General features: G+C 37.7%; 1 protein-coding gene across 1 annotated transcript in view; it reads left to right on the top strand.

Annotated features, from left to right (window-relative positions):
- NARS2 (asparaginyl-tRNA synthetase 2, mitochondrial) overlaps positions 1–25,968 on the top strand; it is a 149,811-nt gene that overhangs the window by 70,705 nt on the left and 53,138 nt on the right. Inside the window, exon 7 of the mRNA XM_043995292.1 lies at positions 12,522–12,654. Coding sequence (XP_043851227.1) covers positions 12,522–12,654 — 133 coding nt within the window. The remainder of the gene's footprint in view (positions 1–12,521; positions 12,655–25,968) is intronic.

Raw genomic sequence — 25,968 nt, 5'->3', positions numbered from 1 at the left:
TGAGTTAGGGGGCTGTCTACCCCAAGCCTATGAAAATTTCCCCTGGTGGAATGGGTGGATGAGAACCATTTGTTCCAGTGACCATGAAGGCAACTGAAGCAGGCTCTGTGGAAGGCTTAGAGCTTGATCAGGCATCGAAGACCCCAAGATCATCCACCAAGTCTCAAGCCATCATCACCAGTCATTTTGACTCTGGACTGCCACTGGACTGTGATGACTCTGGAAGAGAGACTTCCCGACTGACGACTTTGTGCGATAACTCTGCCTCACTTAAATCCAATAAAACTGCTTCTCTGCTAGCTGTTCTGCTTCTGGTCTTCACCACTCTCCTTCTTCACTTCTCTTTCACTCACTCTTCATTCCTACTCTTAAGCTGATGAAGCAATGACAAGTTCTTTTCTCTAATAGCCTCTTTTATTGGGCTCTGATAAAAAATACTATATCCTTTCAATAACAAACAGTTCTCTTAAGCCAAAGAAGTGCCCGTACCCATCATATCTACAGATAGCAGAGGATTATTTTGCTTTGTCCTATAAACTCTAGGTCTCTTCTCACAGCAACAGTTTACAACAGAACATGTAAAACCTTTCTTTCCCTCGTTCTCCCTCTCAAACCAATGAGGCCAGCAGAAGGCAAGACAGGAACCCCTGAAAGGTTTCCCCATACGCAATATCAGGATTCAGCTCTCTTCTAATGAGCTTACAGCAGCTACTCCAGCCTTTCTCTGGCCAGTCAGCAAATTAGTTTTCTCTTCCAAACATTAAACTCCCCAAAAAACAGCTGAAGAGTCAACTTAACTGGAAACGTTCTGTTTTTCTGTTCCTAGGTTCTTGTGACTCCTGTGCCCAGCTTACTTTCTGTCTTTAACGGCTTGTAATGCCTCAAATCAGTTTCCTGGTGGTCAGTCATTCATCTTTAGCTTTGGAGGTAACACCCAATAAATCTGTCTTCCTGTCAGGCCTGAACCCAACAGTCACCATATAATCTTGCTATAGTCCCAAAACAGTTATTTTATTCATTAAAAAAATAGTCACATGTAAATGAGCTAATGGAACACAATGCCCTGCAGCCATCACTACCCCAGTCATTGCTCTGCCTTCAAACAGGTCCTTTTAGTCTTTCATCTGAAGGCATTTTTTCTCTCTGGTCTTCGGAACAATCTCTCTCTGAAGCATTTTAACCTAATGATTATGTTTCTTCACAGATTATTTTATCACTTTTCCTTACATCAATATTCTCTTTCTGAACCTTGAAGCAACCAGTCTGTTCATACACAAAAAGGATATTCCTCACATTTGCTAAGAAGATTCTACATAATCTTGAGGGAAAGGAAGTAACATGGGGATGGGGGGAGAGGGAAGAGCATTCAAGGCTTCATTTAGTAGGAGGCACTTGAGAGAAATCTTGAAGGAAACCAGGTATTCCAAGATTTGTAAGTGAGGAGGAAACATTCTAGACATGGAGGACAATCAGTACCAAGGCATAGGGATCTGGAGCAGCAGGACTCTAGTGAGTATGGAAAGGAGTGATATGGAAGGAGACTGGATGGGTAGGAAAGGGCCAAGTTGTGAAAAACTTTAAATACCACACAGAAGAGGTTCTGTTTGATCCTATAAATCCTAGTGGCTCTAAGAAGCCGCTGGGGTTTATTAAGGTGGAACTGGGGGGGGGGGGGCTGTTTGTGAAATGGGTAGACCTATACTTGAAGAGAATCGCTGTGGCTGCTATGTAAGGGATTGACTAGACTAGGGAGACTTACTGCAGGAAGCTAGTCTGGGCAAGTAGTAATGAGAGCTTCAACTAGAGTGGTTGTTCTGTGAGTTAGAGAGAAGGAGTTGGATACAAAAGGTGCTGTGGAGGTAGAAATGGAAAGATTTGTGGGATGAATGAAAATGAATAGATGAGGGTACTTGGGTGACTAAAAGGAAAATGATATCCTGGACAGTAATAGGGAAGTTTAAAAAGGGATAGGATTTGAAGTGAAAGATAATTATCTTGCTGAATATGGGGAGTCTGAGATGCCTATGGAACATCAGTTAGAAATGTCTAATAGGCACCTCATGATGTGGGACTGAAGCCTCAGGAGAAACTAGGACTGGATATATGGATGTGTATTTGAAGGATTGTCATTTGGAAGAGATATTGGGTTTGTTTTACTTGACCCAAGAAAATATCACTAAGAACACTGGTACAGGTTGCCAAGGCAGGATTTTTAAATTCTGTGATTCTTCAGTCCTCTGTGTGACATTTGAAATTTAATATCCACTTCTTGATACTCTTCAGTCTCTTGGCTTTTATGTCACTCCTATTCTTGTTCTGCCTTGTTAACCAGCTGTTTCCCTCACTCCTGAGAGGCCCTATCTTCTTCCTTCCACACCCTTTAATGTAGTAAGGGGAGGCATATTCTCCTTCTCTTCTCCTTATAAACCTCCTCCTGTGGTGATTTCATCCATTTTTATTGCTTCAACTATCACCTTTATGTGTAGATGACTACAAAATTTACATCATCTCTCCTAAGCTCATATCTATCTTTCTAATAGATTATTTGATAATGTCCCTAGAGTACCCCCATGAGTATCTCAACTCAAGTCTATAAAGAACTGAACATACTGTTTTTCCTCCAAAAGGGTTGTTCTCTTCCTGTCACCTCCTTTTCTGTCATTGCCTCCCAGACACCATCCTCCTAGTTACTCAAACCCAAAGCCCTCAATGTCATCTTTTATTCCTTCCTTTCTCTTGTCAAAACAGTTAGCTACCAACTCTTGTTCATTTATCCAACACATCTCATTTGAATTCAGTTATTCCCTTTCCATTCCTAATATTACTATTTCAGAACAAGTCACAGTTACCTTGTGTGGGATGTTGCAATAAAACCCCAGTTGGTCTCTCTGCATTCAATCTCACCTCCCATTCTTTATATGACTTTCAGATTTATTATGTCCTAGGTAACTCCACTGCTTAAGATACTAAAATGCTTATTGACTACTAAATTAAAGGTCCAGAGTCTTGGATTTCAGACCCTTCACAATAATAATCTCTTTTACATCCCATTGCTTAGTGGGATAATAGAGCTAGAAGAATCATATAGGTCACTTAATCAGTCCTCCTCATTTTACAGATGAGAAACTGAGGCCCTGGGATGTTCATGTCTTGCTTAAAGTCATGCCTAGTAAGTGACAGAACTGGAATTCAAATCCTGATTCCAAATTCAGTAGTCTTTCATTAAATCTCATAACACTCTGGGTCAGGCTTCTTCTATACCCTTCTTACACATTACTTCCTGTCCCTCTATGATCCATTTTATTTGTTCTTTTAATTGCCTATAATTTTCCCCATGTTGTGGTTGCTTTATCTTGCTCATTGAAATCTACCTATTCTTCAAGATCCAGCTCAAATGCCATCTCCTCTGTAAAGCCTTAACTGATTTTTACTCCGTTGAAAATATATTTCCTTCTTGTGAAACTTCCTGGAACTTCTGCAGCAATCTGGGCCTGATATATTTTGTAAAGAATTATTTTTACTTATGGCTTAGCTCTCACATTAGTTTACGAGTTCCTTGAGGGCAGGGGCCTGTCTTATTGTAATTGCATTTTCCTTCACTAACTTAGTATAATGCTTTGCATATAATCTGTAGTTTAGTCCAGCAAACATATATTATATACCTACTTTTTGCAAGTCACCATGCTAGGTGCTGGGATACAAAGGTGAAATATGACAGTATCTGTTGAATATCAAACTCAAATAAAAATGATATAGAAATTGGACTACAAGATGGCATTTGGGTAACCTTGAAGGTACAGACTGAATTTTTGAGGATGTTACTACACATTTAAACTAGCTACTGCCAAGGCTTACTCTAATTTGCTAAGTATCCTTAACCTCAATATCTCTGCCACGGGGAAGTCCCTATTCAGTCTTCAGACAGTAAAAATGTTCCTAGGCTCTGCAATTTCTAACCTTTTGATCTTAGCTTTCAGCACAGGAAAAATAATAGCAAATGACCAGCCAATCAATGGCCAAAACCAAACCATTTTATAGCAGTTCATTTGTTCCAATGAACTAGAGGGGAAAAAATGAAAATGGACTTCCTGGAATTATTTTCAGATTTTACTTTTGATTTAGCAAATGAACTCCTTAAGATGTCTTGGTGGTTATGTAATGTAAAGTCTGATTATCTTAAATACTGACTTAATCTGGGGGCTTTCTTACGTAGACAGGCTTTCCCATAATTCGGCTCAATTCTGAGTATCAAGTTCAATCTCTTCCCATAACTTATATTGGCTTTTCACACATTTTCATTAACGTCTTATTTAGAAAATGTTATACTCAGATCATATGTTCAAGATTGATTTATCTAAAACTTGTGACCAAATGTTGAATCTGTAGAAGCTAGAATAAAAACTGACTAAAACACCAATCACTACAATATGAAAAGAGAAACTCTTGTTTGGGGGATTATCATTGCTTCAAGAGACAACCCATAAAAGAAAGTTCATCTGCAGGGCACGATGGAAAGATCAGAAATCTGAAGAGTAAAACAGACGGTGTGAATGGCATGGTCTAGTAGGTCAGATGACAATGGCAGGGTTCTGGAAGGCATAGAAGCAAGCAAATGGTAAAGTCTAGTGTTTATCCAAAAGCAAAACCAGGAAATCTATATATAAGAACTACTACAATTAACTGGACAGAACAAAAAGAGAAACTTAACGTAATCATAAAGGCCAGTCTTATCCCAGGGAATAGTCACCAAATGAACAAATCTCTTTTGTGCAGAGATGAGAGTTGTGATTATGAAATGTTGCATATACTATCAAACTTGGTTATTATGTTGGCCCAACTGTGCTGAAATATCTTTTCTCTCAGTTTTATTACTTATTATAGGGGATGGTTACTGGGTAAAGGAGAGGGAGGAATATATATATGTGAAAATAAAGGTAACATAAAATATTTCAGTAAAATTTAAACTATATATATTAATGTATATGTATACATATATGTTCTTTCTTTTTTTATGAAAGAAAGGAGATTAAAGAGCCAAATAAGACTCGCAAAAATATTCATAACCTGGGGCAGCTAGGTGGCACAGTGGATAGAGCACTGGCCCCTGGATCAGGAAGACCTGAGTTCAAATCCAGCCCAGGACACTTGACATTTACTAGCTGTGTGGCCCTGGGCCAGTCACTTAACCTCATTAGCCCTCACCCCGCCCACCCCCCCCCCAAAAAAAAGGTATGGGGCAGCTAGGTGGCACAATGGATAGAGCACCGGCCCTGGATTCAGGAGGACCTGAGTTCAAACCTGGCCTCAGACACTTGACACTTACTAGCCGTGTGACCCTGGGCAAGTCACTTAATCCCAATTGCCTCACCAAAAAAAAAAAAATTCATAACCTTTTCTGTAATAAAAAATTGAGGGGCAGCTAGGTGGCACAGTGGATAGAGCACTGGCCCTGGAGTCAGGAGGACCTGAGTTCAAATCTGGCCTCAGACAATTAATACTTACTAGCTGTGTGACCCTAGGCAAGTCACTTAACCCCAATTGCCTCATCCAAAAAAAAAAAAGAAAACATAATAGTAGCTAACATTTTTATAGTACAGAGGACTTTATTCTTGGTCCTCAAAACAATAGAGGACCTCTAGAGTTTATTAATGTGAGAGGGTGTGTCATGTGTGACATGATCACACCTACACTTGAGGGGAAAAAATCAGTTGAACAACTGAGTGGAAAGATGGATTAGACTAGGGAGACACTTAATAGAGGGAGACCAGTATTGCCAATCAGTCGTTTATTAAGTACCTACTATGTGCCAGGCACTGTGCTAAGCGCTGGTTATAGGTTTATTATAATCTTGACGAGAGAAATGAGTATCTGAGTTAGAGTTGTGGTTGGGTGAGTGGAGAGAAAGGAACATAAGATTTCATAGTGGATTGAATGTGCAGGGTGAGTGCCAGAGGGGATCTGAGGATGACAATGAGGTTGTAGGCCTGAGTAACTGACAGGATAGTTGTAACCCGAATTATAATAGGAAATTTGAGAAGAAGAGTTTTTTTGAAAGGAAACATCAAAAATTCCATTTTGAATATGCTAAGTTTGAGATGCCTTTGGGACATCTTGTTAATTATGTCCATGAGGTAGTTGGTGCTGTGCAACTAGATGTGATTCAGGATGGTGTAAAGGGTTCTCCTCGGACAAGGAGAGGGATACTTTTTCATTAAGACAGAGTGAAGGAGGAACTGTGCTGGGAAGATGTTTGAAAAATGTAAGATATGGAGGGAAGAAGGAGTTTCTAGTGAATGTCCTCAATTCTTTCAGTGAATAAGAGACTCTGCTTGGTAGAGAGATCAGGGGGAGGTTTGTCATGAGAAGCTTGAGAAAAGATGAGAGTTTTGGAATAGCTGTGTCTGGAAATTGGACTATTGGAATCAGATTGACTTGCTAAGTTAAAGGCACATCTGAGCTTAGGTAACAAAATTTGGAGAGCCAGTACAAAGTAGGCACAGATATAGGGGATGGGGGGGTATCATGTGTGAAGAGCAGCAAATAAGCCAGTATCACAGGATCATAGACAGTATAGAAGAGAGTAATGTGTGAGAAAAGTGGAAATGTGGGTAGCGGCCCTCCAGAACATCCAAACAAGTCTTATCATCCCTGAATAAATATCGTAATACAAAGAAAGTAAATCAACACGTGATGAGGCAGAGTACCCTGTGGAGTACAAGACAACATGAAATCATAGCAGAATGTTCCTGAATGTTTTAAAAGAGAATTAAGAATTATGAAAATAGAATTTATGACCTACACAGCAGAAGCAATTAGCAGAGTAGGAAAACTTGAATTCACAGTGGCAGTTCTCAACAAAGAAACAAAGAAAGAATAACTGAGAATGCAGATGTGCAACAAGAAAACTGTCCAGAACATCAGAGCAAAGAAATAAAGTACTGATCAAAAGAAGCCACAGATCACCTCCAATAAAACGGACTAGATAGGAAACCAGATTAAACAAAGTATTTGCCTTTTTCAGTACCCCAGACAACAGAAATACAAGACAGATAAACAATATAGTAACCAAAGACAACAGCAAAATTAAAAGAAAGACCATTAAATTTCTTATAAAAGTACTCTAGATGACAAAGGTAAAGTCAGAATTTAATAGAATTAATGGTGGAGAAACAGGCCTGAATATCAGACAAAACCTTACAATATCTTGCCTACAGGTGAATCGGTGTTTCCGTAGGTCTAAATTATAAAATGGAGAGGAAGGGAAAAGAGAGAAGGGAATATGCAAGCAAGACAGTGCCTGTAGGCTCTCAGAAAAAGAGGGTCTACATGAGTAAGGAGGCAAAGAAAGAAGTCAAAGCTGAGGGGAAGAAAGGGCAAATTTGCTTCAGTGGTGGTGAGGGATACCACTGATAATGTTCCCGTGGGAGAAGAGAGAGATTCTATAAAGAAAGATGAGAACTTTAAAATGGGTATAATCTTTAGGGATTTGGTGCTTAGACCATTCATTCTATCTCAGGAGAGGGGCATTCAGAGCTCTTAGGTACAACTTACACTGAGAAGAGTGGAAGGACATGAACCCAGCAAGGAGATTTCATGGAAATGAGTTGGGGAGGGAAATGACAACAGAGGTTAATGAACTGCATGATCAGAAACATAAGAAAACTCCTACTTTGGGCAAGAGGGGAAGCACAACAGAAAAGGGGATGGGGCAGAAGAAATGATTTACAAGGCAGTAAGTTAGAAGCTATTTAGAAGAAGCAATACAAAATAAGTACTTTAGAAACTAATGCCATAAGGAATATGGAAATTAAAGGACCAAATAAGTGTAAGAGCCATGAATCAAGAAATAAAAGTCTAGAATAGGAAGAAAAGGAAAATAAAAAATGAAGGCCCCCCCCAAAAGAAATTTTAGATAACCAATGAATAAAACAAGGTTTTGTGAAATGGAGAAGAAAAAGGAGGATTTTACTTGACTACTTAATTGAGAAGAAAAAATGAATTGTTAAGAAAAACCCCAAAACAAGGAAAAGGGGAACAAATGGGGAGGGCTGAAACCTCGAAAATGAGTAAAGAGCAGTTGGGAATAGGGTTACCCTAAAGTAGGTTAAGCTAAGATAACTGAAGAGACAAAATAATCATGTTTTAAAGAGGAAGAGGAATGCAGAAATAGGATTAATGTTATTATACGTATATATATATATGTGTGTGTATATATCTATATCTATATGTATGGAGATATATAGATATAACCTATATCAGATTACCTGCTGTCTAGGGGAGGGGGAGGGAGGGAGAAAAATCTGAAATTGTAAAGCTTGTATAAACAAAAGTTGAGACTATCTTTACATGTAACGGAAAAAATAAAATACCTTATACATTAAAAAAATAAATAAATAAAGAGGAAGAGGGAAAAATAACCTAAAAAAGCCCTAATTTTAAAAAGAAAATATTAGAAACAAATGGAGGATAATGTAAATTTAACTCATAAACTCTAAGTATAAATTAATTAAACAATTCAACAAAATGAAAAAGTTACAGATTATATATGTGTATATATATATGTAAACAAAACCTTATAACCTGTTGCTTGCAGAAAACACAGCTAAAAAAAACCACCCAAAGATATGCAAAGTAAAAATGAGAGAATGAAACACAATTTATTATGTACCATGTGAATACAAAAAACCAGGAGTTGAAATCATGCTGTTAGACAATGCAAAAATAGATATTTGTAACAGAAAAATAGATAAGCAAGGAAATTGCATTATGCTGAAAGAAACTAGACAACAAACCAATACAACTGTTAAGTATATATGCACCAATGCCTTAGCATCTGAATTCACAAAAGAAAAATTAATTGAACTACAAAACGTCACAGGTAACGATATGGTAGTGGCAGGAGGTTTCAATATCTCTCAGTTCTGGACAAGTTTAACAAATAGATAAATAAAAGGGAAAATGTAAAACTGAGTAAATTACTAGAGAATTCAGAGCTAAAAAAATGTATAGATTCTTCTAAATGGGATTATAAAAGAATGTACTTATTTCTTAATATGACACGGTAGTTTTACCAAAATTGAGGTATCACAAACAAATGTCTTTAGCCTCTCTGATTAAAAAGACTACAGAAAATCAAATCAACAAAATACCATATAAATGAGGTAAAATTACAACAAAATTAGGGGAAATAAGAAGAATTATCAAAATCTACTATGTATAGTTATATGCTAGCAAAACTGAAAATACAAAAGAAATAGAATAATAACTCCAAAATATAAAATACCCCCAAATAATGATGGTCATGGTTTCCTTAGAAAATCCCAGAGAATCAGCAGAGATAATGAGATAACTTCAGCAAAGCTGAAAGCTACAAAATATACCCTCAAAAATGGGTATACTCGGGGTGGCTAGGTGGTGCAGTAGATAAAGCACCGGCCCTGGATTCAGGAGTACCTGAGTTCAGGTCTTTTTTTTTTTTTTTTTTTTTTTTTTAGTGAGGCAATTGGGGTTAAGTGACTTGCCCAGGGTCACACAGCTAGTAAGTGTTATGTGTCTGAGGCCGGATTTGAACTCAGGTACTCCTGATTCCAGGGCCGTTGCTTTATCCACTGCGTCACCTACCTGCCCCAGGAGTACCTGAGTTCAAATCCAGCCTCAGACACTTGACACTTACTAGCTGTGTGACCCTGGGCAAGTCACTTAACCCCCATTGCCCCGCCCCTCCCCCCCAAAAATGGGTATACTCTATGAATACAATGGAATACTATTGTGCTGTAAGAAATGATGAGCAGGAGGAGTTCAGAGAAACCTGGAGGGTCTTGTGTGGGCTGATGATGAGTGAGGTGAGCAGAACGAGAAGAACATTGTACACAGTATCATCAACATTGAGTGTTGATCTACTGTGATGGACTGTATTCTTCTCACCAATGCAATGGTACAGAAGAGTTCCAGGGAACTCATGATAGAAGAGGATCTCCAAATTCAGGAAAAAAAAAAAAAAGAACTGTGGAGTATAGATGTTGAATGAACCATACTATTTCTTTTGTTTTTGGTGCTGATGTTTTTCTATTTTGAGGTTTTTCAATCATTGCTCTGATTCTTTCTCTTATAACATGACTAATGCAGAATATGTTTAATGTTATTATATGTGTATATATCTATCTATCTATCTTATAGATAGATAGATAGATAGATATGTGTATATATATATATGTGTGTGTGTATATATCTATCTATCTTATAGATAGATAGATAGATATGTGTGTGTGTGTATATATATATATATATAATATATATATATATATATATATATATATATCTATATATATATATATATATATATATAAAACCTATGTCAGATTACCTGATGTCTAGGGGAGGGGGCAGGGAGGGGAGGGAGGGAGAAAAATCTGAAATTGGAAAGCTTGTATAAACAAAAGTTGAGAACTATCTTTACATGTAACAGGAAAAAAAATAAAATATTTTATTAATTTTTTTAAAAATGGGTATACCCTCATTTTTTAAATAGCTGGAGGAATATTCAGTCCTCATGGTTGAGTTGTGTGAATATAATAAAATGACATTGCATTGCTGCCAAAGTTCATGGTATACCAATCAAATTATCAAGGAGATACTTTACAGAACTTGATAAAATAACAATTTATTTGAAGAAACAAAAGATATAGAATATCAAGGGCAGTGATATAAAGGAATAGAGTATGGTAACTAGTACTTCCAGAAAGACTATATTATAAAGCAGAAGTCATCAAAACCATTTGGTACTGGTTTTAAAAAATAGATCAGTGGAACAAAGTACACAAGATGACATCAGAAACAGTGGAATTCAGTAACCCAGTGTATGTATGATACAGTGCAAAGCAAATTACCTTACAAAGAACTTCCTTTTTTGATTAAAAAAAAAAAAAAAAGACAAGCAATCTCCAGAAATTAGGCTTAAACAGCAATTTAGGCCATGTGCTGCAATACATTCTAAATGAGTATGTGACCTTGTAATATTAAAGATAATACCATAAAAAATTAGAAGAGAGGGGGCAGCTAGTGGCACAGTAGATAAAGCACTGGTTCTGGATTCAAGAGGACCTGAGTTCAAATCCAGCCTCAGACACTTGACACTTACTAGCTGTGTGACCCTGGGCAAGTCACTTAACCCTTATTGCCCTGCAAAAAGAAGAAGAAGAAGAAGAGAAGCAGAGAGTATCTCTCTCACAACTATAGGTAGGAGATAGGAGACAGTTACAAAAGATAAAATGGATAACTTTTATTTTATGAAACTGAAAAGCTTCTGAACAAACCAAATTAATGCATCTAGGATAAAAAAGGAAATAGCAAAATGGGGAAGAAATCTTGCATAAAATCTTTCTGATAAGTGTTTGTTATCTAAGATGTATAGAAATAATTAACAAATTATATATCCTTTAATAATTAATTGTGATGCTTATATGATTAACAGATACATATAATAACAGAACATATAAATTTAAAATAATGACTTTTGATTTTATGTATAGTCAGAACTCATTCCCCAGTAGATAAAGGTCAAAGGATATGAACAATATGGAATAATACTGTACTATGAGAAATGTGATGAATATAGTAAAGCATGTCAAGGTTTACATAAGCTAATGGAGAGTAAGTAAGCAGAACGAAGAAAGCAATATACACGGTGATTACAACCATGTAAATGGAAAGAACCACCACAAAACAATCAAAAATTGCAAAAACAAGCATGCGGGTGCCCAGTTATCTACTTTGGCTGAAGCTTAGGGCACATTGAGTTTATAATATGAGAAAGGTATGGTGACAAGATGTTGTAGGAAATTTGAATGCTAAGGAAAGGAGCTTGAACTTTTACTTTTAGCATTAGAGAGTAGGTGCAAATAGGAGAGTGAAGTAAATTCTCAAAATCCCTTCCAGCCCCATGATTATCAATTATTCAGTTAGCTAATGTTTTGGATGGCCTCGAAGATTCTGTCTTAGTCTTTGAATTTGTCCTTCCTGTCTGTTCTTCCTTTTTTTCTTTCTTCATCAGTCCCAGCATAACTTTTCTAGATTATAGTTCAAATTTTCCTACCCAAATTCTTTTTTTTTTTTTTTTAGTGAGGCAATTGGGGTTAAGTGACTTGCCCAGAGTCACACAGCTAGTAAGTGTTAAGTGTCTGAGGCCATATCTGAACTCAGGTCCTCCTGACTCCAGGGCCGGTGCTCTATCCACTGCACCACCTAGCTGCCCCCTACCCAAATTCTTTATGAAACTTCCTGTTGGTCATGATCTCTTTCTTTGATTGCTATGAAACTAAGATGCCTGCTATTCATAGCATTGATTATAGCCAGCACTGTTAAGAGGCTGTATGTCTTTTCCTGGCATATCAGAAGATTTGTATAAAATGTTTATTATACCATTCTAATCAGCTTCCAGAATAAGATAGACACCCACTAGAATGTGCGGGTTCAAGCTCAAAACAATAAAGTTTTATTCTTGCATTCTTCATCTTTAATTGCAGAGCTTTCACTCAAGTGTTTACTTTTGGCCCAACTTTCCGAGCTGAGAATTCTCAAAGCCGCAGGCATCTGGCAGAGTTTTATATGGTTGAAGCAGAAATGTCTTTTGTTGAGAGCCTTCAAGACATTATGCAGGTATGTACTAGATTACAGTTTCAAAGTATTGTAAGTCCTTGATATTAAACCATATTTGTAGTTTACCTCACCTCTAACCATTCAAAGGCATCTCTAAAATTTTGTTGGTTAAAGAGAATAAAGGTGGTCATGGGGATCTAAGAGAATTTGCATAAAATTAGAATTGTAATGAATTATGTGTTCTAGATTTTAGCGACTCTGTGATCTCACCGGAATGGTTGGTCATCTACTCCATCATACAAATTATAGCCCACCCATACCCTCTCAGCCTGTGTGATTCTTGTCCATGCCTTTCTATAAATCTTCCATATTTGTCACTGAATGAACTGAAGTCCTTCATCTGGATCTTTCCATATCTTGTGCATATGAATGCATTGTTTGAACTTTCCTGTTATCCTTTACCCTTGCTATGTGACATGATCTAATTCATTTTATAGACATACACGTCCTTGATATTTCATTTTATATCACTGCTGACTTAGAAGTTTGACTGTATGCTGCAACCTACTTCTATCAATCATGCATCTTTTCATCATCACTTAGGCTATTTTAATTTTGATTATTCTGATATTGTAGTGTTCCATGATTACCACTCATTTAGCATCATCAAGAGAATATGAATGCAAATACAAGATGGAGGAGGCATGTATAAATATGAGTTTTCCTGAAAAAGATGTAGAGGTTTTAGTAGACTGTAGGTTCATGATACGCCAGCCAGGAAAAACAGTCATTAAGTGAGCATTTATTAAGTACTTGCTGTGTCCCCGGCACATACTAAGAATACATGTACAAAAGAAGAAATGAACCCCACTTCCAGGGAGCTTACATTCTGATGGAGAAGATAGCATTTGTGTGTGTGTGTGTGTGTGTGTGTGTGTGTCTGTCTGTCTGTCTGTCTGTCTGTCTGTCTGTCTGTCTGTCTAGAATAAATATAGAGATGGTGATCAGCAGTGTCAAAGACTGCAGAGAGGTCAAAGAAAATGAGGATTGAGAAAAGACCCTTTCGGGGGCAGCTAGGTGGCACAGTGGATAAGGCACCAGCCCTGGATTCAGGAGTTCCTGAGTTCAAATCCGGCCTCAGACCCTTGACACTTACTAGCTGTGTGACCCTGGGCAAGTCATTTAACCCCAATTGCCTCACCAAGAAAAAAAGACCCTTTGATTTGTCAATTACATCATTAGTGACTTCGGAGAGAGCAGTTTCAGTTGAATGAATGAATGAATGAATGAATGAAGTTGCAAGCTGGATGTAAGGAAGGGACTAAGAAGAGAGCAAGAGGAAAGAGAGAAAGGAGGCTTCTAATGTAAATATGTATGTAATATAATATCTTCCTTCTTCAAAAAAATCATAAATTATGTATGAAATATATGACTGGCCAATCTCCTTTTTTCAACCAGCATATCTCACATATCATTATTGGTGGTGTATGTTGCAACCTACTAGCTCTTTGGGGTCACGGGGTTTTTGGGTTTTTTGTTTGTTTGGTTTTTTTTTTGTGAGGCCGTTGGGGTTAAGTGACTTGCCAGAGTCACACAGGCTAGTAAGTGTCAAATGTCTGAGGTTGGATTTGAACTCAAGTCCTCCCTGAATCCAAGGCTGGTGCTTTATCTACTGTGCCACCTAGCTGCCCCATCACTTGTTATTTTGATTCTTCTGAGGTAATGGTAGTCTAAGATTTATAGTCATATAGCCTCAGTTTGGATAATTTAGTTAAATAATGTTTATTAAGCATTTTTATATGAACTTTCTAACTTATCATTAGTAGAGCATAAAGATGAAAAAACAGTATAGCCCCCGTTCTCAAGGGAATTTAAAAAATATAATACCTTGAGTCTGGTGGCGGTGAGCGCACAGTGGCGGCGGCAGATCCGGCAGGAGCTGTGCCCCCTGCTGCGCTCGAGGCCCTCGTTCCCCAGCGCCGCATGACCCCCGCCCCTCCCTCTCCTCTTCCTCTTTCCTCTTCTCTTCTTCCTCCTCCGGTGCCCAGAGTGCCCGTGCCCCCGCCATGGTGACCAGCTGACCAAGGAGCAGATTGCAGAGTTCAGGGAGGCCTTTTCCCTGTTTGGTAGGATGGAGATGGGACCATCACCACCAAGGAGTTGGGTCCAGTGATGCAATCCCCTGGGTCAGAACCCAACGGAGGCTGAAGCTCCAAGATATGATCACTGAGGTGGATGCAGGATGGAAATGGGGACCATTGATTTCCCTGAATTCCTGACCATGATGGCAAGGAAATGAAGGACACAGACAGCGAGGAGAGATCCGAGAGGTGTTCTGCGTTTTGACAAGGAAGGGAACGTGCTATATCAGTGCTGCGGAGCTTCGGTCATGTGAAGACCAACCTCGGGGGAGAAGCTGACGCCGAGGAGGTGGACGAGATGATCGAGAGGTGGACATAGATGGCGATGGCCAAGTTAACTATGAAGAGTTTGTACAGATGATGAACTGCGAAGTGAAGGCCCCGGGCAGCTGGTGATGCCCGTTCTCCTTTGATTCCTCTCTCCTCTCTCGCGCTCTCTCTCTCCCAACACTCTTACTCGCATAACCTGGTTCTAAGCCCAACCCTGACTGACGACTGAGAATCCGACATAAGCAAACACGAGATATTCGTCCTCTCCCCCCCCCCAAAAAAAAAAATATATATATATATATATATATATAAATAACTTTAGTTTGGGTGTCATATGTTCCAGTTTCTAGGTGTTTTGTTCCTACTTAGGTGTCATTTTTACCATTTCTTAAAGACAACAACAACATGCAGCAAAACTATAACCTCCAATTTCTCCTAGTTTTCTCTACTTTATATCACCTTCTATGGTAATCACTATCACAAAGGACAGTTATTTATCCTAACTTTTTAATAGTTATGTTGTAGTAAAGGGTATTTTTAACTGTTTTTTTTTTAAGTTGAGTATTTCTGTTTTAATGCTGTTGAGTCATGTGTTTTAAAATCATCTTGAAAGCTGTGCTAGAAAAAGTTTTATCTGAATGATTAAAAACTTAATAAATAGAAAGTTATACCAGCCCCTTGTTTTATGTTTCTGTTTATGATTAAAGATCATACTCTGAAAGTCAAAGTCAGGAAAGCCATCAGTTTTCTTTTCTACTTCTAAAAAGAGTACTTTGTTCCTCATGAAATGCCAATAGAACAGTCTCATGGGTCAAAATTGTCTGCTTACAAAGATACATTGCCACCTAGCAGGTCTTTCTAAGTTACCTGTCCTTTTCTTCCCCTAACTATATTTTAGCCTCCATTTATTGTTTCAAGTCCCACTTTATTGAAGTCACCATTTATGGTGACATCCCTTAATCATTTGGCTTCTCAGGTATGCCTTTCTGTTACTTTAGGATTCATTAATAGGCTAGAAGTGAAAGGTTTTTTTTCACTACTTCATAATTATGAAGCTATCTCCTGAGTAAGTTTTATTCCCTACTATTTAATGTTAATGGGGTTTTTTTTGGAGGGGGGACATTTGTGAAAGATGTTTGCTTTTGCACTTTTTTTGTTAATAATTCACTGAACACTTATCAAAAGCTTACTATGTACAAGGCACTGGTGGTACAAATGAGATGCATATTCTACCAGGGAGAAACAATACCCTTTGTCATACATACTACATGTCAGTGAGTCAATAAGCATTAAATCTCTGCTATATGCCAAATAAAGGGAGGAAGAGTCTATGAGCTAATTATCCTAAAGTCCCGATTTTCTCTTGGTTAATATCTGGTGATTATTGGTAGAAATTAGCCCTTTCTAGGTCTCAAACATTTCAAGGCATTAATATATGTTATAATGATGGTCATAGATCCCCAAATTATTACAACTCCAACATTTGAAGAACTAAGAGAGCTGGGAATATGAAAAATAATAAACTTGGCTCCTCACTTCAAAATATTGTCAGCCATTTCTCAAGTCCCAAAAAAAGAGTTGTCACAAATCACATGCACTTTATTAAAATGAAGTAACTATCACTGTTTGGGTAAGGAGTCTGTTTGACTTAGTTTCCATGTTGAAACTAAGCATTTTCATTTTCCTTGGAAATTTCCAGTTTAGATTAAATCATAAGGAGGAAGAAAGGGAGGGAAGGAAATAACGTGTGACAGATGTTGTGCGCACTTTACAAATATTATCTCATTTGATCCTCACAACAACCTTGGAAAATAGGTGTTCTTCTTATCCCCATTTTATAATTGAGGAAACTGAGGTACAGATCAGTTAAGTGACTTACCGTAGTTTACACAGCTAGTAAGTGCCTGAGGCTGGATTTGAACTTAGGTTTTCCTGGTTCCAGGCCCAGTGCTCCATCACATTCTGCCACCTAGCTGCCTCAGGAAGTGAGGGACCAACAACAAAAGCTTTAGGCAACACATGAGTTGAGTTGCTGAGAAAGAAACAGGGAAAACAAAAACTGATACCTGCAGGAAATCACATCAAAGAATAGAGGACTACCAAAGAGAAGAGACAGAAGTAATGCCATAACCACTAGCAGAGCAGGCTGTGGCCTCGGTAAGAGGACAGCCAGAGTCATAAGGGTCATTACAGCATAATAATTAATGTTTAAAATTATGAACCTAAATGAGACAGAAAAGGCTAAACTATTCTTAGTAAACTGTTTATTAAGGGGAGAAAGTATGTTGTAATAAGTTTTGGAAAGAATTCCACCATGAATGGTTAAAATAAACTCCAGCATTTAAAAGGAATTTGTGCTCCAAATGGGGACTAAGTGAGATAACCCCCAGAGACTTTTCCCAGCACTAGGGTCTGTCATTCTGTGTTCAGTTTCCGTTATGTTGTAGCATGGTGTTTGATGAAATGTGGTTTATAAGCCTTTTGAACTAGGAGAGTGTTGGAATTAAAGTTAAGTTCTTCTTATTTTACAGGTTAGGCAAATTGAAACCCCATAGAAATAAACCGATTTGTCATTGGTCACAATGGAAAAAAAGTAGCGAAAAGATTTTAACCTCCAGGCCCTAGGGTTCCAGATTCCATATTTCAGATTGTTGAATCAGGCTTTCTCTAATGTTCAATCCCAAGATTCTGTGATATAGGAAAAAACAAAAAACAAAAAAAACCCCTGGACTTAGAGACAAATACCTGAGTTCAAGTTTTAGCTCTTTTTATTAGCTATATGACCACAAACAAGTCACTTTAACATCTGGACCTCTCATTCTTTATTTGTAAAATGATGGATTTGGACCAGATGATTTTCATAGGCCATCCATGATTTTCAAGGATTCATTTATCTTATCACTTCAATCACTTCATTTTCTCCTTATGCCAGATAATAAACGTTTGTTGCCATTCCTTCATTTAAGAGCTTATTAAGTAGTGCCAGGCACTGTGCTAAACAATAGAACTACAAATACAATAAAAAATTAATTTAGTGTCTGACCTCAAGGAGCTAACATTCTAATGAAGAGGAGAGAAAGTACACCTATGAAGTTTGTCTAAACTGTACTCATGCCAATTAAATGAAGTATGTCAGCATTTTAACTAACTACATATGGTATGTGCACATTTTATTTTTATATACCCATGATTTTGTTTAATGGACAATTTATATGCTCATACTTAGTTTCCTCTCTAATTGTAAGCACAAATAAAGAGGAAAAGGCTAGTCAGTAGTCAAGCATTTATTAAATGCTTACTATGTTCCAGGCACTGTAAAGAATTCATTAGGAGCACATTATAAGAACAGGTCATTACAACTGAAACTAGTCATTTTCTTTAAAAGGTTCATGCCAGGTGTTCCCTTCACTAATAAAGGTTGCAACACCTTCAAGTCTTAGGACAGTGGTTTCCAAACTTTAGCAATACTCCCAGCTTTTCCATACACACACACACACACACACACACACACACACACACACACACACACACACACACACACACACACACAAACTGTAATACATTTCCTAAATCTATACAAATCAAATTAAGAATTTATTATCATCTATTATAATTCTTAACACAATAAATAAATCATAATCACATATAGTTAATAAGATATTTAATAATAAAGTCCTTTGTAATTCTTATATTTGTAACTTGTAAAAACAATAATCATAATATTTTAACATGATGAAAAGACTTGACTTTGTATCAGAGTTTCTAGGGGGAAAGATATGTTATTGGATTAAAATTGTTACTTATAATTCTTTTTCAACCACTTATCTAAGATAATTGTTTTTAAAAGAGCAGGAAACTTTCACATATAGGTTGTTAATAAACAACATTAAAATTTGTATCACTTTCATTAGCATTTATATAAAAATTAGGATTTGATATTTAATATTAAAATGCAGAGCATTTTACTAATAACCTTTCATTTGATTAAAACAACCCTAGAGGAAGGTACAGTTATTGTTCCCCATTTTACAGTTAAGGAAGCTAAAGTAAAAAAGAGGTTAAGCAATCCATCAGGGTCATACAGCTAGTAAGTCTCAGAAGACTGGCATTAGGACTCAAACCTTCTGACTCCCGGCCCACACTCTATCCACCAGGCCCATAATTATGTCACATATATGAAAAACGTCTTTGCTTATATTAGTTTCACCTGTTCTAGTGGATGTTTCTCTTGAAACCAGACAGATAGTTATTGATCAAAAACTTTTAAAAATTAGAGACATCTTAAAAATCAAGATGTTTTAATTGTAGAAAATTTCAAGTGGTTACTTGTAAGCATTTCTATTTCAGTGGGTTTTTTTAGATTGAAGAATATTGGGGGGATTATTATATTGTATTGTATTACATTATATTGATAGCAGCTAGGTGGTTCAGTGGATAGACTCAGGAAGACCTTACTTCAAATCCAGTCTCAGGACTTAGCTATAGCCCTGTAACTAGCAAGTCTATATTTTACATACACATTAGCATGTGTGTGTGTGTGTATGTGAGAGAGAGAGAGAGAGAGAGAAAGAGAGAGATCTTCTATGCATATAACTCTTGCAAAGAATCCATCTTCTTTTTTCAGAAAGACAAAGTTCAAATCAAAATTAACAAAAACACAAGGTAAATTTTCCCCAAGTACCAGTGAATTAATTGGTTTCAACAATTCATAGCTATAACCCCTGGGCAAGTCACTCAACTTTTGTTTGCCTTGGTTTCCTCATCTGTAAAATAGGCATAATAGTAGTGCCTACTTCTCAGGATAAAGTGCAATAATATTTGTAAAGTACTTTGTAAGCCTTAAAGCATGTTATAAATGCTAGCTATTTTTTTTTCCATTCAGTTCCAAGTGCCATGTTTTACAGGGATATTGACAAACTGGAATGGGTCTAGAACAGTAGTATGCAAGATCTTGAAATTCGGTCTTATGAGGACGTGGTTTGAAGGAACTGGGCGGTTAGTCTGAAGGATAAGAAAACTTAGGGGTTGATCATAACTGAAAAGTCTAATATCAATCATTCAACTTGCTTTTATTAAGTTCCTGCTTCATTCCAAACACTGTTGTGTGGGGGCTACAGATACAAAGAGTCAAACAGTCCTATTCCCAAGGAGCTTACATTCTAGTGGGTGAGACGAACACATACAGCATAAATATAAAGAGGATAACTAAAAAAAAGTTAAATACAGGGTAATTTGATAAGGAAGTTTCATTTAAGAAATGGTATTTGTACTACATCTTGGAAGAAGAAAAGGACTGTATGATGCAGAAGTGAGGAGAGAGTGAATCAGACATAGGAGATGCCCAGTGTAAAGGCACAGAAATGGGAAGAAAAATCATGTTCCAATGGAGGTTGGAAAGGGAGATACAAAGAATTTTTATTGCATCATGGGATACCATAATGTGAGGACTTTTTTTTAATCGCACCATCAACATGCATAAAGAGATTTTTTTAAAAAGACAGTTTCCTATCACTGTAAGTTTTGAAGCAGAGGCTCTGTAGACCTTTATCCAGGAATTTTTTTTGGGGGGGGGGTGAGGCAATTGGGGTTAAGTGACTTGCCCAGGGTCACACAGCTAGTAAGTGTTAAGTGTCTGAGGCCCTCATTTGAACTCAGGTACTCTGACTACAGGGCCAGTATTCTATCCACTGCACCACCTAGCTGCCCCTCCTTGCATTTTTTAAGACACACACACTACTAACAACAAATAACTGGAAAAATTATACTAGGACCAATTGCCGTCTAGCAGATATTTTCATTTCGTGTATTATCTGATAATAGGATAATAAGTTTGACTTTTAAAAAAAAATAACAACAACAAAGATGGGCATCTTAATTTCTACTCTTCTCTTTATCTTCCCTTTACCTACCAGAAGCTTCCCTACCTCCAAATCGCCCGCTTTCATGGACAGAATCATCTTCATTCTTTGTTATCTCCTTGTGCCATCCTGGCCTTGACACTTAATAAATGTTTGCTGAAATTGCTTTCCTCCCCTAATAGCATACATTCTGGGGAAAGTCTCTTGAATTTTTCATTAGAAAGAAAGGATCAAAATATACTGCAATAGTAATAGTGTACCTAGTCTCTACAACCACTGCCTTGGGTCTTTTTTGACAAGTCTTTAAAATATTTCTAACAAAGCCTTAAAGTTTGAGAATGCTAGAATTCCGGGGGTGGAGCCAAGATGGCAGAGAGAAGCCAGGAAGTTGCCTGAGCTTTCCCATGTTCATGTTTCCCTCAAAAACAACATTAAATCAAGCCTCTAAACAGATTTTGGAACTACAGAACCTACAAAAAGACAAGAGACACAGTCCTCCTACTTGAGATAATTTAGAAGACTTCAGGAAAGGTCTGTCTCACCTGGGTGAAGGGGAGGGCAGCTCAGCACAACTCAGCTCAGCATAGCTTTGCCCATTGGGCAGCTCGACACTGCTGCAGCTTGACACAACTGAGAGTGGGGCAGCTGAGAGCAGTAAGAAGCTTGCAACAGTGACGCCTGTGCCCCAGGAGCAGACTTCAACTTCAAGTTTAAAAATAGGCTACAACATGAGCAAGAAACAAAAAAGGACCTTTACCATTGACAGCTTCTATGGTGAAAGGGATGACCAAAACTCAAACTCAGATGAGTTTGTCAAAATGCCTACAAATGAAGACTCAAGTGGGAAGATGATCTTGTCTCAAGACCAAAAAGCCGCCTTTGAAGAGCTTAAAAAGGCTTTTAAAAATCAAATGAGAAAGGTAGAAGAAAAATAGAAAAAGAAATGAGAGTTATGCTGGAAAAAGAAGCACAAAAATTGACAGAGGAAAACAATTCCTTGAAAAAAAACAATTGGCCAAATGGGAGAAAAAATTGGCCAAATGGAAAAAGAGGTGCAAAAGCTTGCTGAGGAAAATAATGCCTTAAAAATTAAAATTGGGCAGATGGAAGCTAATAACTCCATGAGACACCAAGAATCTGTCAAGCAGAATCAAAAGAATGAAAAAATAGAAGAAAAACCTACAGGATGCAGCCAAAGCAGTGCTTAGAGGAAATTTTATATCTCTAAATGCTTACATGAATAAGAAAGAGAAAGAGGAGATCAATGAATTGGGTGTGCAACTAAAAAAAGCTAGAAAAAGAACAAATTTTAAATTCCCAATTAAATACTAAATTAGAAATCCTGAAAATCAAAGGAGGAATTAATAAAATTGAAAGCAAGAAAACTATAGAATTAATCAATAAAACCAAGAGAATGCTTCAATTTGGTTATTTATTGATTCATAAAATGCATGTTAGAGCTATTAATCTCTATTTCTATTTAAAGTTTGTAATAGCTTTAGATTTCTAGCAGTTTTCTTTTAATATTTTTTGTATATGCTAATAATATAGCTTCCTTTGAATCAAGTTAGGTATCATCAGTGTTCATTAACTCATGCAGTTTATTTAATAAGTATTTATTAAGTAATTAATATATACCAGGTTCTATATTAGATACAGAGACCAAAATTGGATCTGTTCCTGCCTTCAAGGAGCTAACATGCTATCAGAGGGAAACCAACATGTTTATAAAAAATTAAATACTGTCTTTCTATGCCTGCATACATGCATGCATACATACCATGTGCACACATATACAATATTCACACACACATACATATCTGTGTATACCCACACAAAGTATTTCCTGGAGGAGGGCACCAGCATTTGGAATAATCAAAATAGATTTCCTCTAGGAGGTGGCACTTGAGCGAGCTTTGAAGGAAGCTAGGGATTCTCTCAAGTCTAGAGGAAGTAAAGGAGGGCATTCCAGGCATGAAGAAACATGGAGATAGAAAATGGAGTGTTGAGTCAGGAACACAATAAGCCAGGCCAGTTCAGCAGGAAGCAGAGTCCACAGAGGAGAGTAATGTCAGAAAGTCTTGGTGGTTACCTGAAACCACGTTGTGAAGGGCGTAGGGGAAAAGAACTCCCACAGAGCAGTCTCAAGAAAGTCAAGGTGTGTCAGTATCCAGAAGGAGGAAGTGTTCCAGAGTGTCATTCACCTGGGGAAGGATCAAAAAGGAGAAGCACTGTGTGAGATTTAAAATTGGATATAAGAGCATTAAACTCCCCTCTAACCTTTCCCTTATATATCTCCCAGACCAGTAAGAGAAAGAAATCTCTGAGCTTTAATTAGAGATGGATTACTTAGCTTTTATTGTTTGGGAATTAATTAGCCAACAAACAGATGATATTGATTAGAGAAATAGGAAAGTAGAAATACAAATAAATAGTCTTAGATCTAAGCTTAGTCTATATTCTTTTATTTTATTTATTTATTTATTTTAGTGAGGCAATTGGGGTTAAGTGACTTGCCCAGTGTCACACAGCTACTAAGTGTTAAGTGTCTGAGGCCGGATTTGAACTCAGGTACTCCTGACTCCACGGCCGGTTCTCTATCCACTGCGCCACCTAGCTGCCCCTATATTCTTTTATAAAACTCACTGAATCCCAAAGCTACCTCTCAGGCTAAGAACCAGCGTCAAACACGTGCTGCCACCGAGGATCAGGGTCGATCATCCAAGCACGCTGTCAAACCTGAGCCAGCATGTGTGTGCCAAGAACGAGAGAGACCACTTCTGTTCTCTCCTCCTTTTTAAGCTCACACCCCAGAAGTGGAATGCTTGGTCACGCTCTCCTGAGCATCAGCAGGCACATGGCTGTTGGTCACAGTCTCCTCCCCGAAAGGGCAGTCCTTCAAAAACTGGCGGTCCTTCAGTTATTGTTAGTCGACTCTTAAATTTTAGTTAAAAACTTTAATTTTTTACCACAACTGAGAAAGGTCCATTGCATTTATCCATAAAGATGTCATTGGTGACCTTCAGGGAAGCAGTTTCAGCTGAGAGGCATGGTCAGAAGCCAGGAAAGGGACTGAGAAGTGAATGGGAGGAAAGTGGAAGAAAGGCATGTAGGCAGCTAGGCTGTGAGCAGGAGAAGAAATGTAGGGTAATGGCTTAAAGAGATGTCAGTGTCAAGTAAAGAATTTTTAAGTTAATTTTTTTTTCTTTTTTTTTTGCGGGGCAATGAGGGTAAAGTGACTTGTGCAGGGTCACACAGCTAGTAAGTATCAAGTGTCTGAGGCTAGATTTGAACTCAGGTCCTCCTGAATCCAGAGGATGAAGGATGAAGGAGATCTGGACATGTATCAGTAGTGGGGAAAGAGGCCAGTAGATAAAGACAGACTGAAAGTTAGAGAAAAGAGATAGCTGAAGGCACAATCTGCCAAGGGAGACAGGAGAGCATGTGCTCAGGGTTGGGTATTTGGAGGGGTGAGGGTCACCTCTTCCATTGATTTACCAACATTTTTTCAAGAATACCTATGCATTAAAGATACACCTGTAATTTTTTTTTGGGGGGGGGGCGGGGCAATGACAGTTAAGTGACTTGCCCAAGGACACAGAGCTAGTAAGTGCCAAGTGTCTGAGGCTGAATTTGAACTCAGGTCCTGCTGCATCCAAGACCAGTGCTTTATCCACTGTGCCACCTAGCTGCCCCCTCACCTCTTCCGTTGAGACTGGAGCAAAGGAGAGAGTAGAGAAGAACAGTGAGGTGACTTGAAGTGTGGTATTCAGGAAGAGAGGTAGCTCTTGAAGACAGCAGGTTAGTGAAGTATAAGGTGAAATCCTCTGCTGAAGAGGGGAGAAAAGGGGGTGTAGCAAGGTTATTTGAGTGTACGTAAACACGAAAAATGGAGTCCCCAAGGATAACAATGGTGGAACACTGTGAGGTACTGAGCTTTTTGAAAAAGGAGGGGAAATGGCTTGAGAACCAATAGTTATTAACAGCCACCAGAGTCTTAACAGGGTGGTGAGTCTAGAGGGAGTAAACCTCAAAGGAGTAGAGGACTACTGAGGGAAGATGGTAGGGGAAAGACCTAGGAGTGGTACCGAGTAGCAAAAAGCATGCCTTCCTCCTGAGCTAGTTTGTGTTGGGGGTGTAAGTCGTAGGAAGGCTTGAAGTGGGAGAAGATAGTACTGAAGAGGATAATCAGGGATGGAGGGTAGGGAAGAATTGTCTTCACAGACTACTTACTAGTATGTACAAGATAAAATTCTGTTAGAGGTTTGAAATTAAAATTGTGAGGGTTTAGCAGATTAAAACTGCTTTTCTGAAGGCTATGTTTGCATACTTTTGGTTATCAACTACTTCCTTACCTACCCATCCCATCTTTAGTTTCTCCCTACTCAGCCTTGTTTCTCTTCCTTTTATTCCATTTATCCCATTTATATCAGCCTTGTTTTTACTTCTTGTAAGCACTTAGTGTTATATTTTATATATAATACAGTTACTCATGTACTACTCCCCCCCATAAACACAGACACACACATACAGAGTCAGTCTCTCTCTCTCTCTCTCTCTCTCTCTCTCTCTCTCTCTCTCTTAGACTATACATAAGTGACCTTCTTTTAGTGGTCTTTGTATTTCCCTCAGCTCCTAGCCCACTGTATTATACTTAATAAATAATATCATTAATAAATTCTGTCAAATTGTTAAATTGAATTTCTCTCACTAGTTCATAGAATTGTTTAAAATGGTTTTTGTTTATAAATTGCAAATCACTTCCACTATCTTAGGTGATGTTACTTTTTTTCACTTCCTGTGTCCCATATTTTAATTTTATATAAGTCTGGATATGTGTGGTAATACTGTATTTCTATGACTTTAGCATTTAAAGTAACATGCTAGGTACCTGGCATTATTCCCATAAAAAATGAAAATAATTAGCAAAAAGAAATATTTTATTATAACAGAGGTTCTTAACTTTTTTGTATGTCACAGACCCCTTAGAATAATATTTTTAAATGAATAAAATAAAATACATAGGATTATAAAGAAAATAAATTATATTGGGTTATAGTTATCAATTTTTTTAAATTTATGGGCCCATGTTAAGAGCCCCTGCA

The sequence above is a fragment of the Dromiciops gliroides genome, chromosome 3 (assembly GCF_019393635.1).
Source record: "Dromiciops gliroides isolate mDroGli1 chromosome 3, mDroGli1.pri, whole genome shotgun sequence".
NCBI lineage: Eukaryota > Metazoa > Chordata > Mammalia > Microbiotheria > Microbiotheriidae > Dromiciops > Dromiciops gliroides.
Note: the sequence above shows the minus strand (reverse complement) of the source record. Positions and strands in the feature narration are given on the sequence as shown.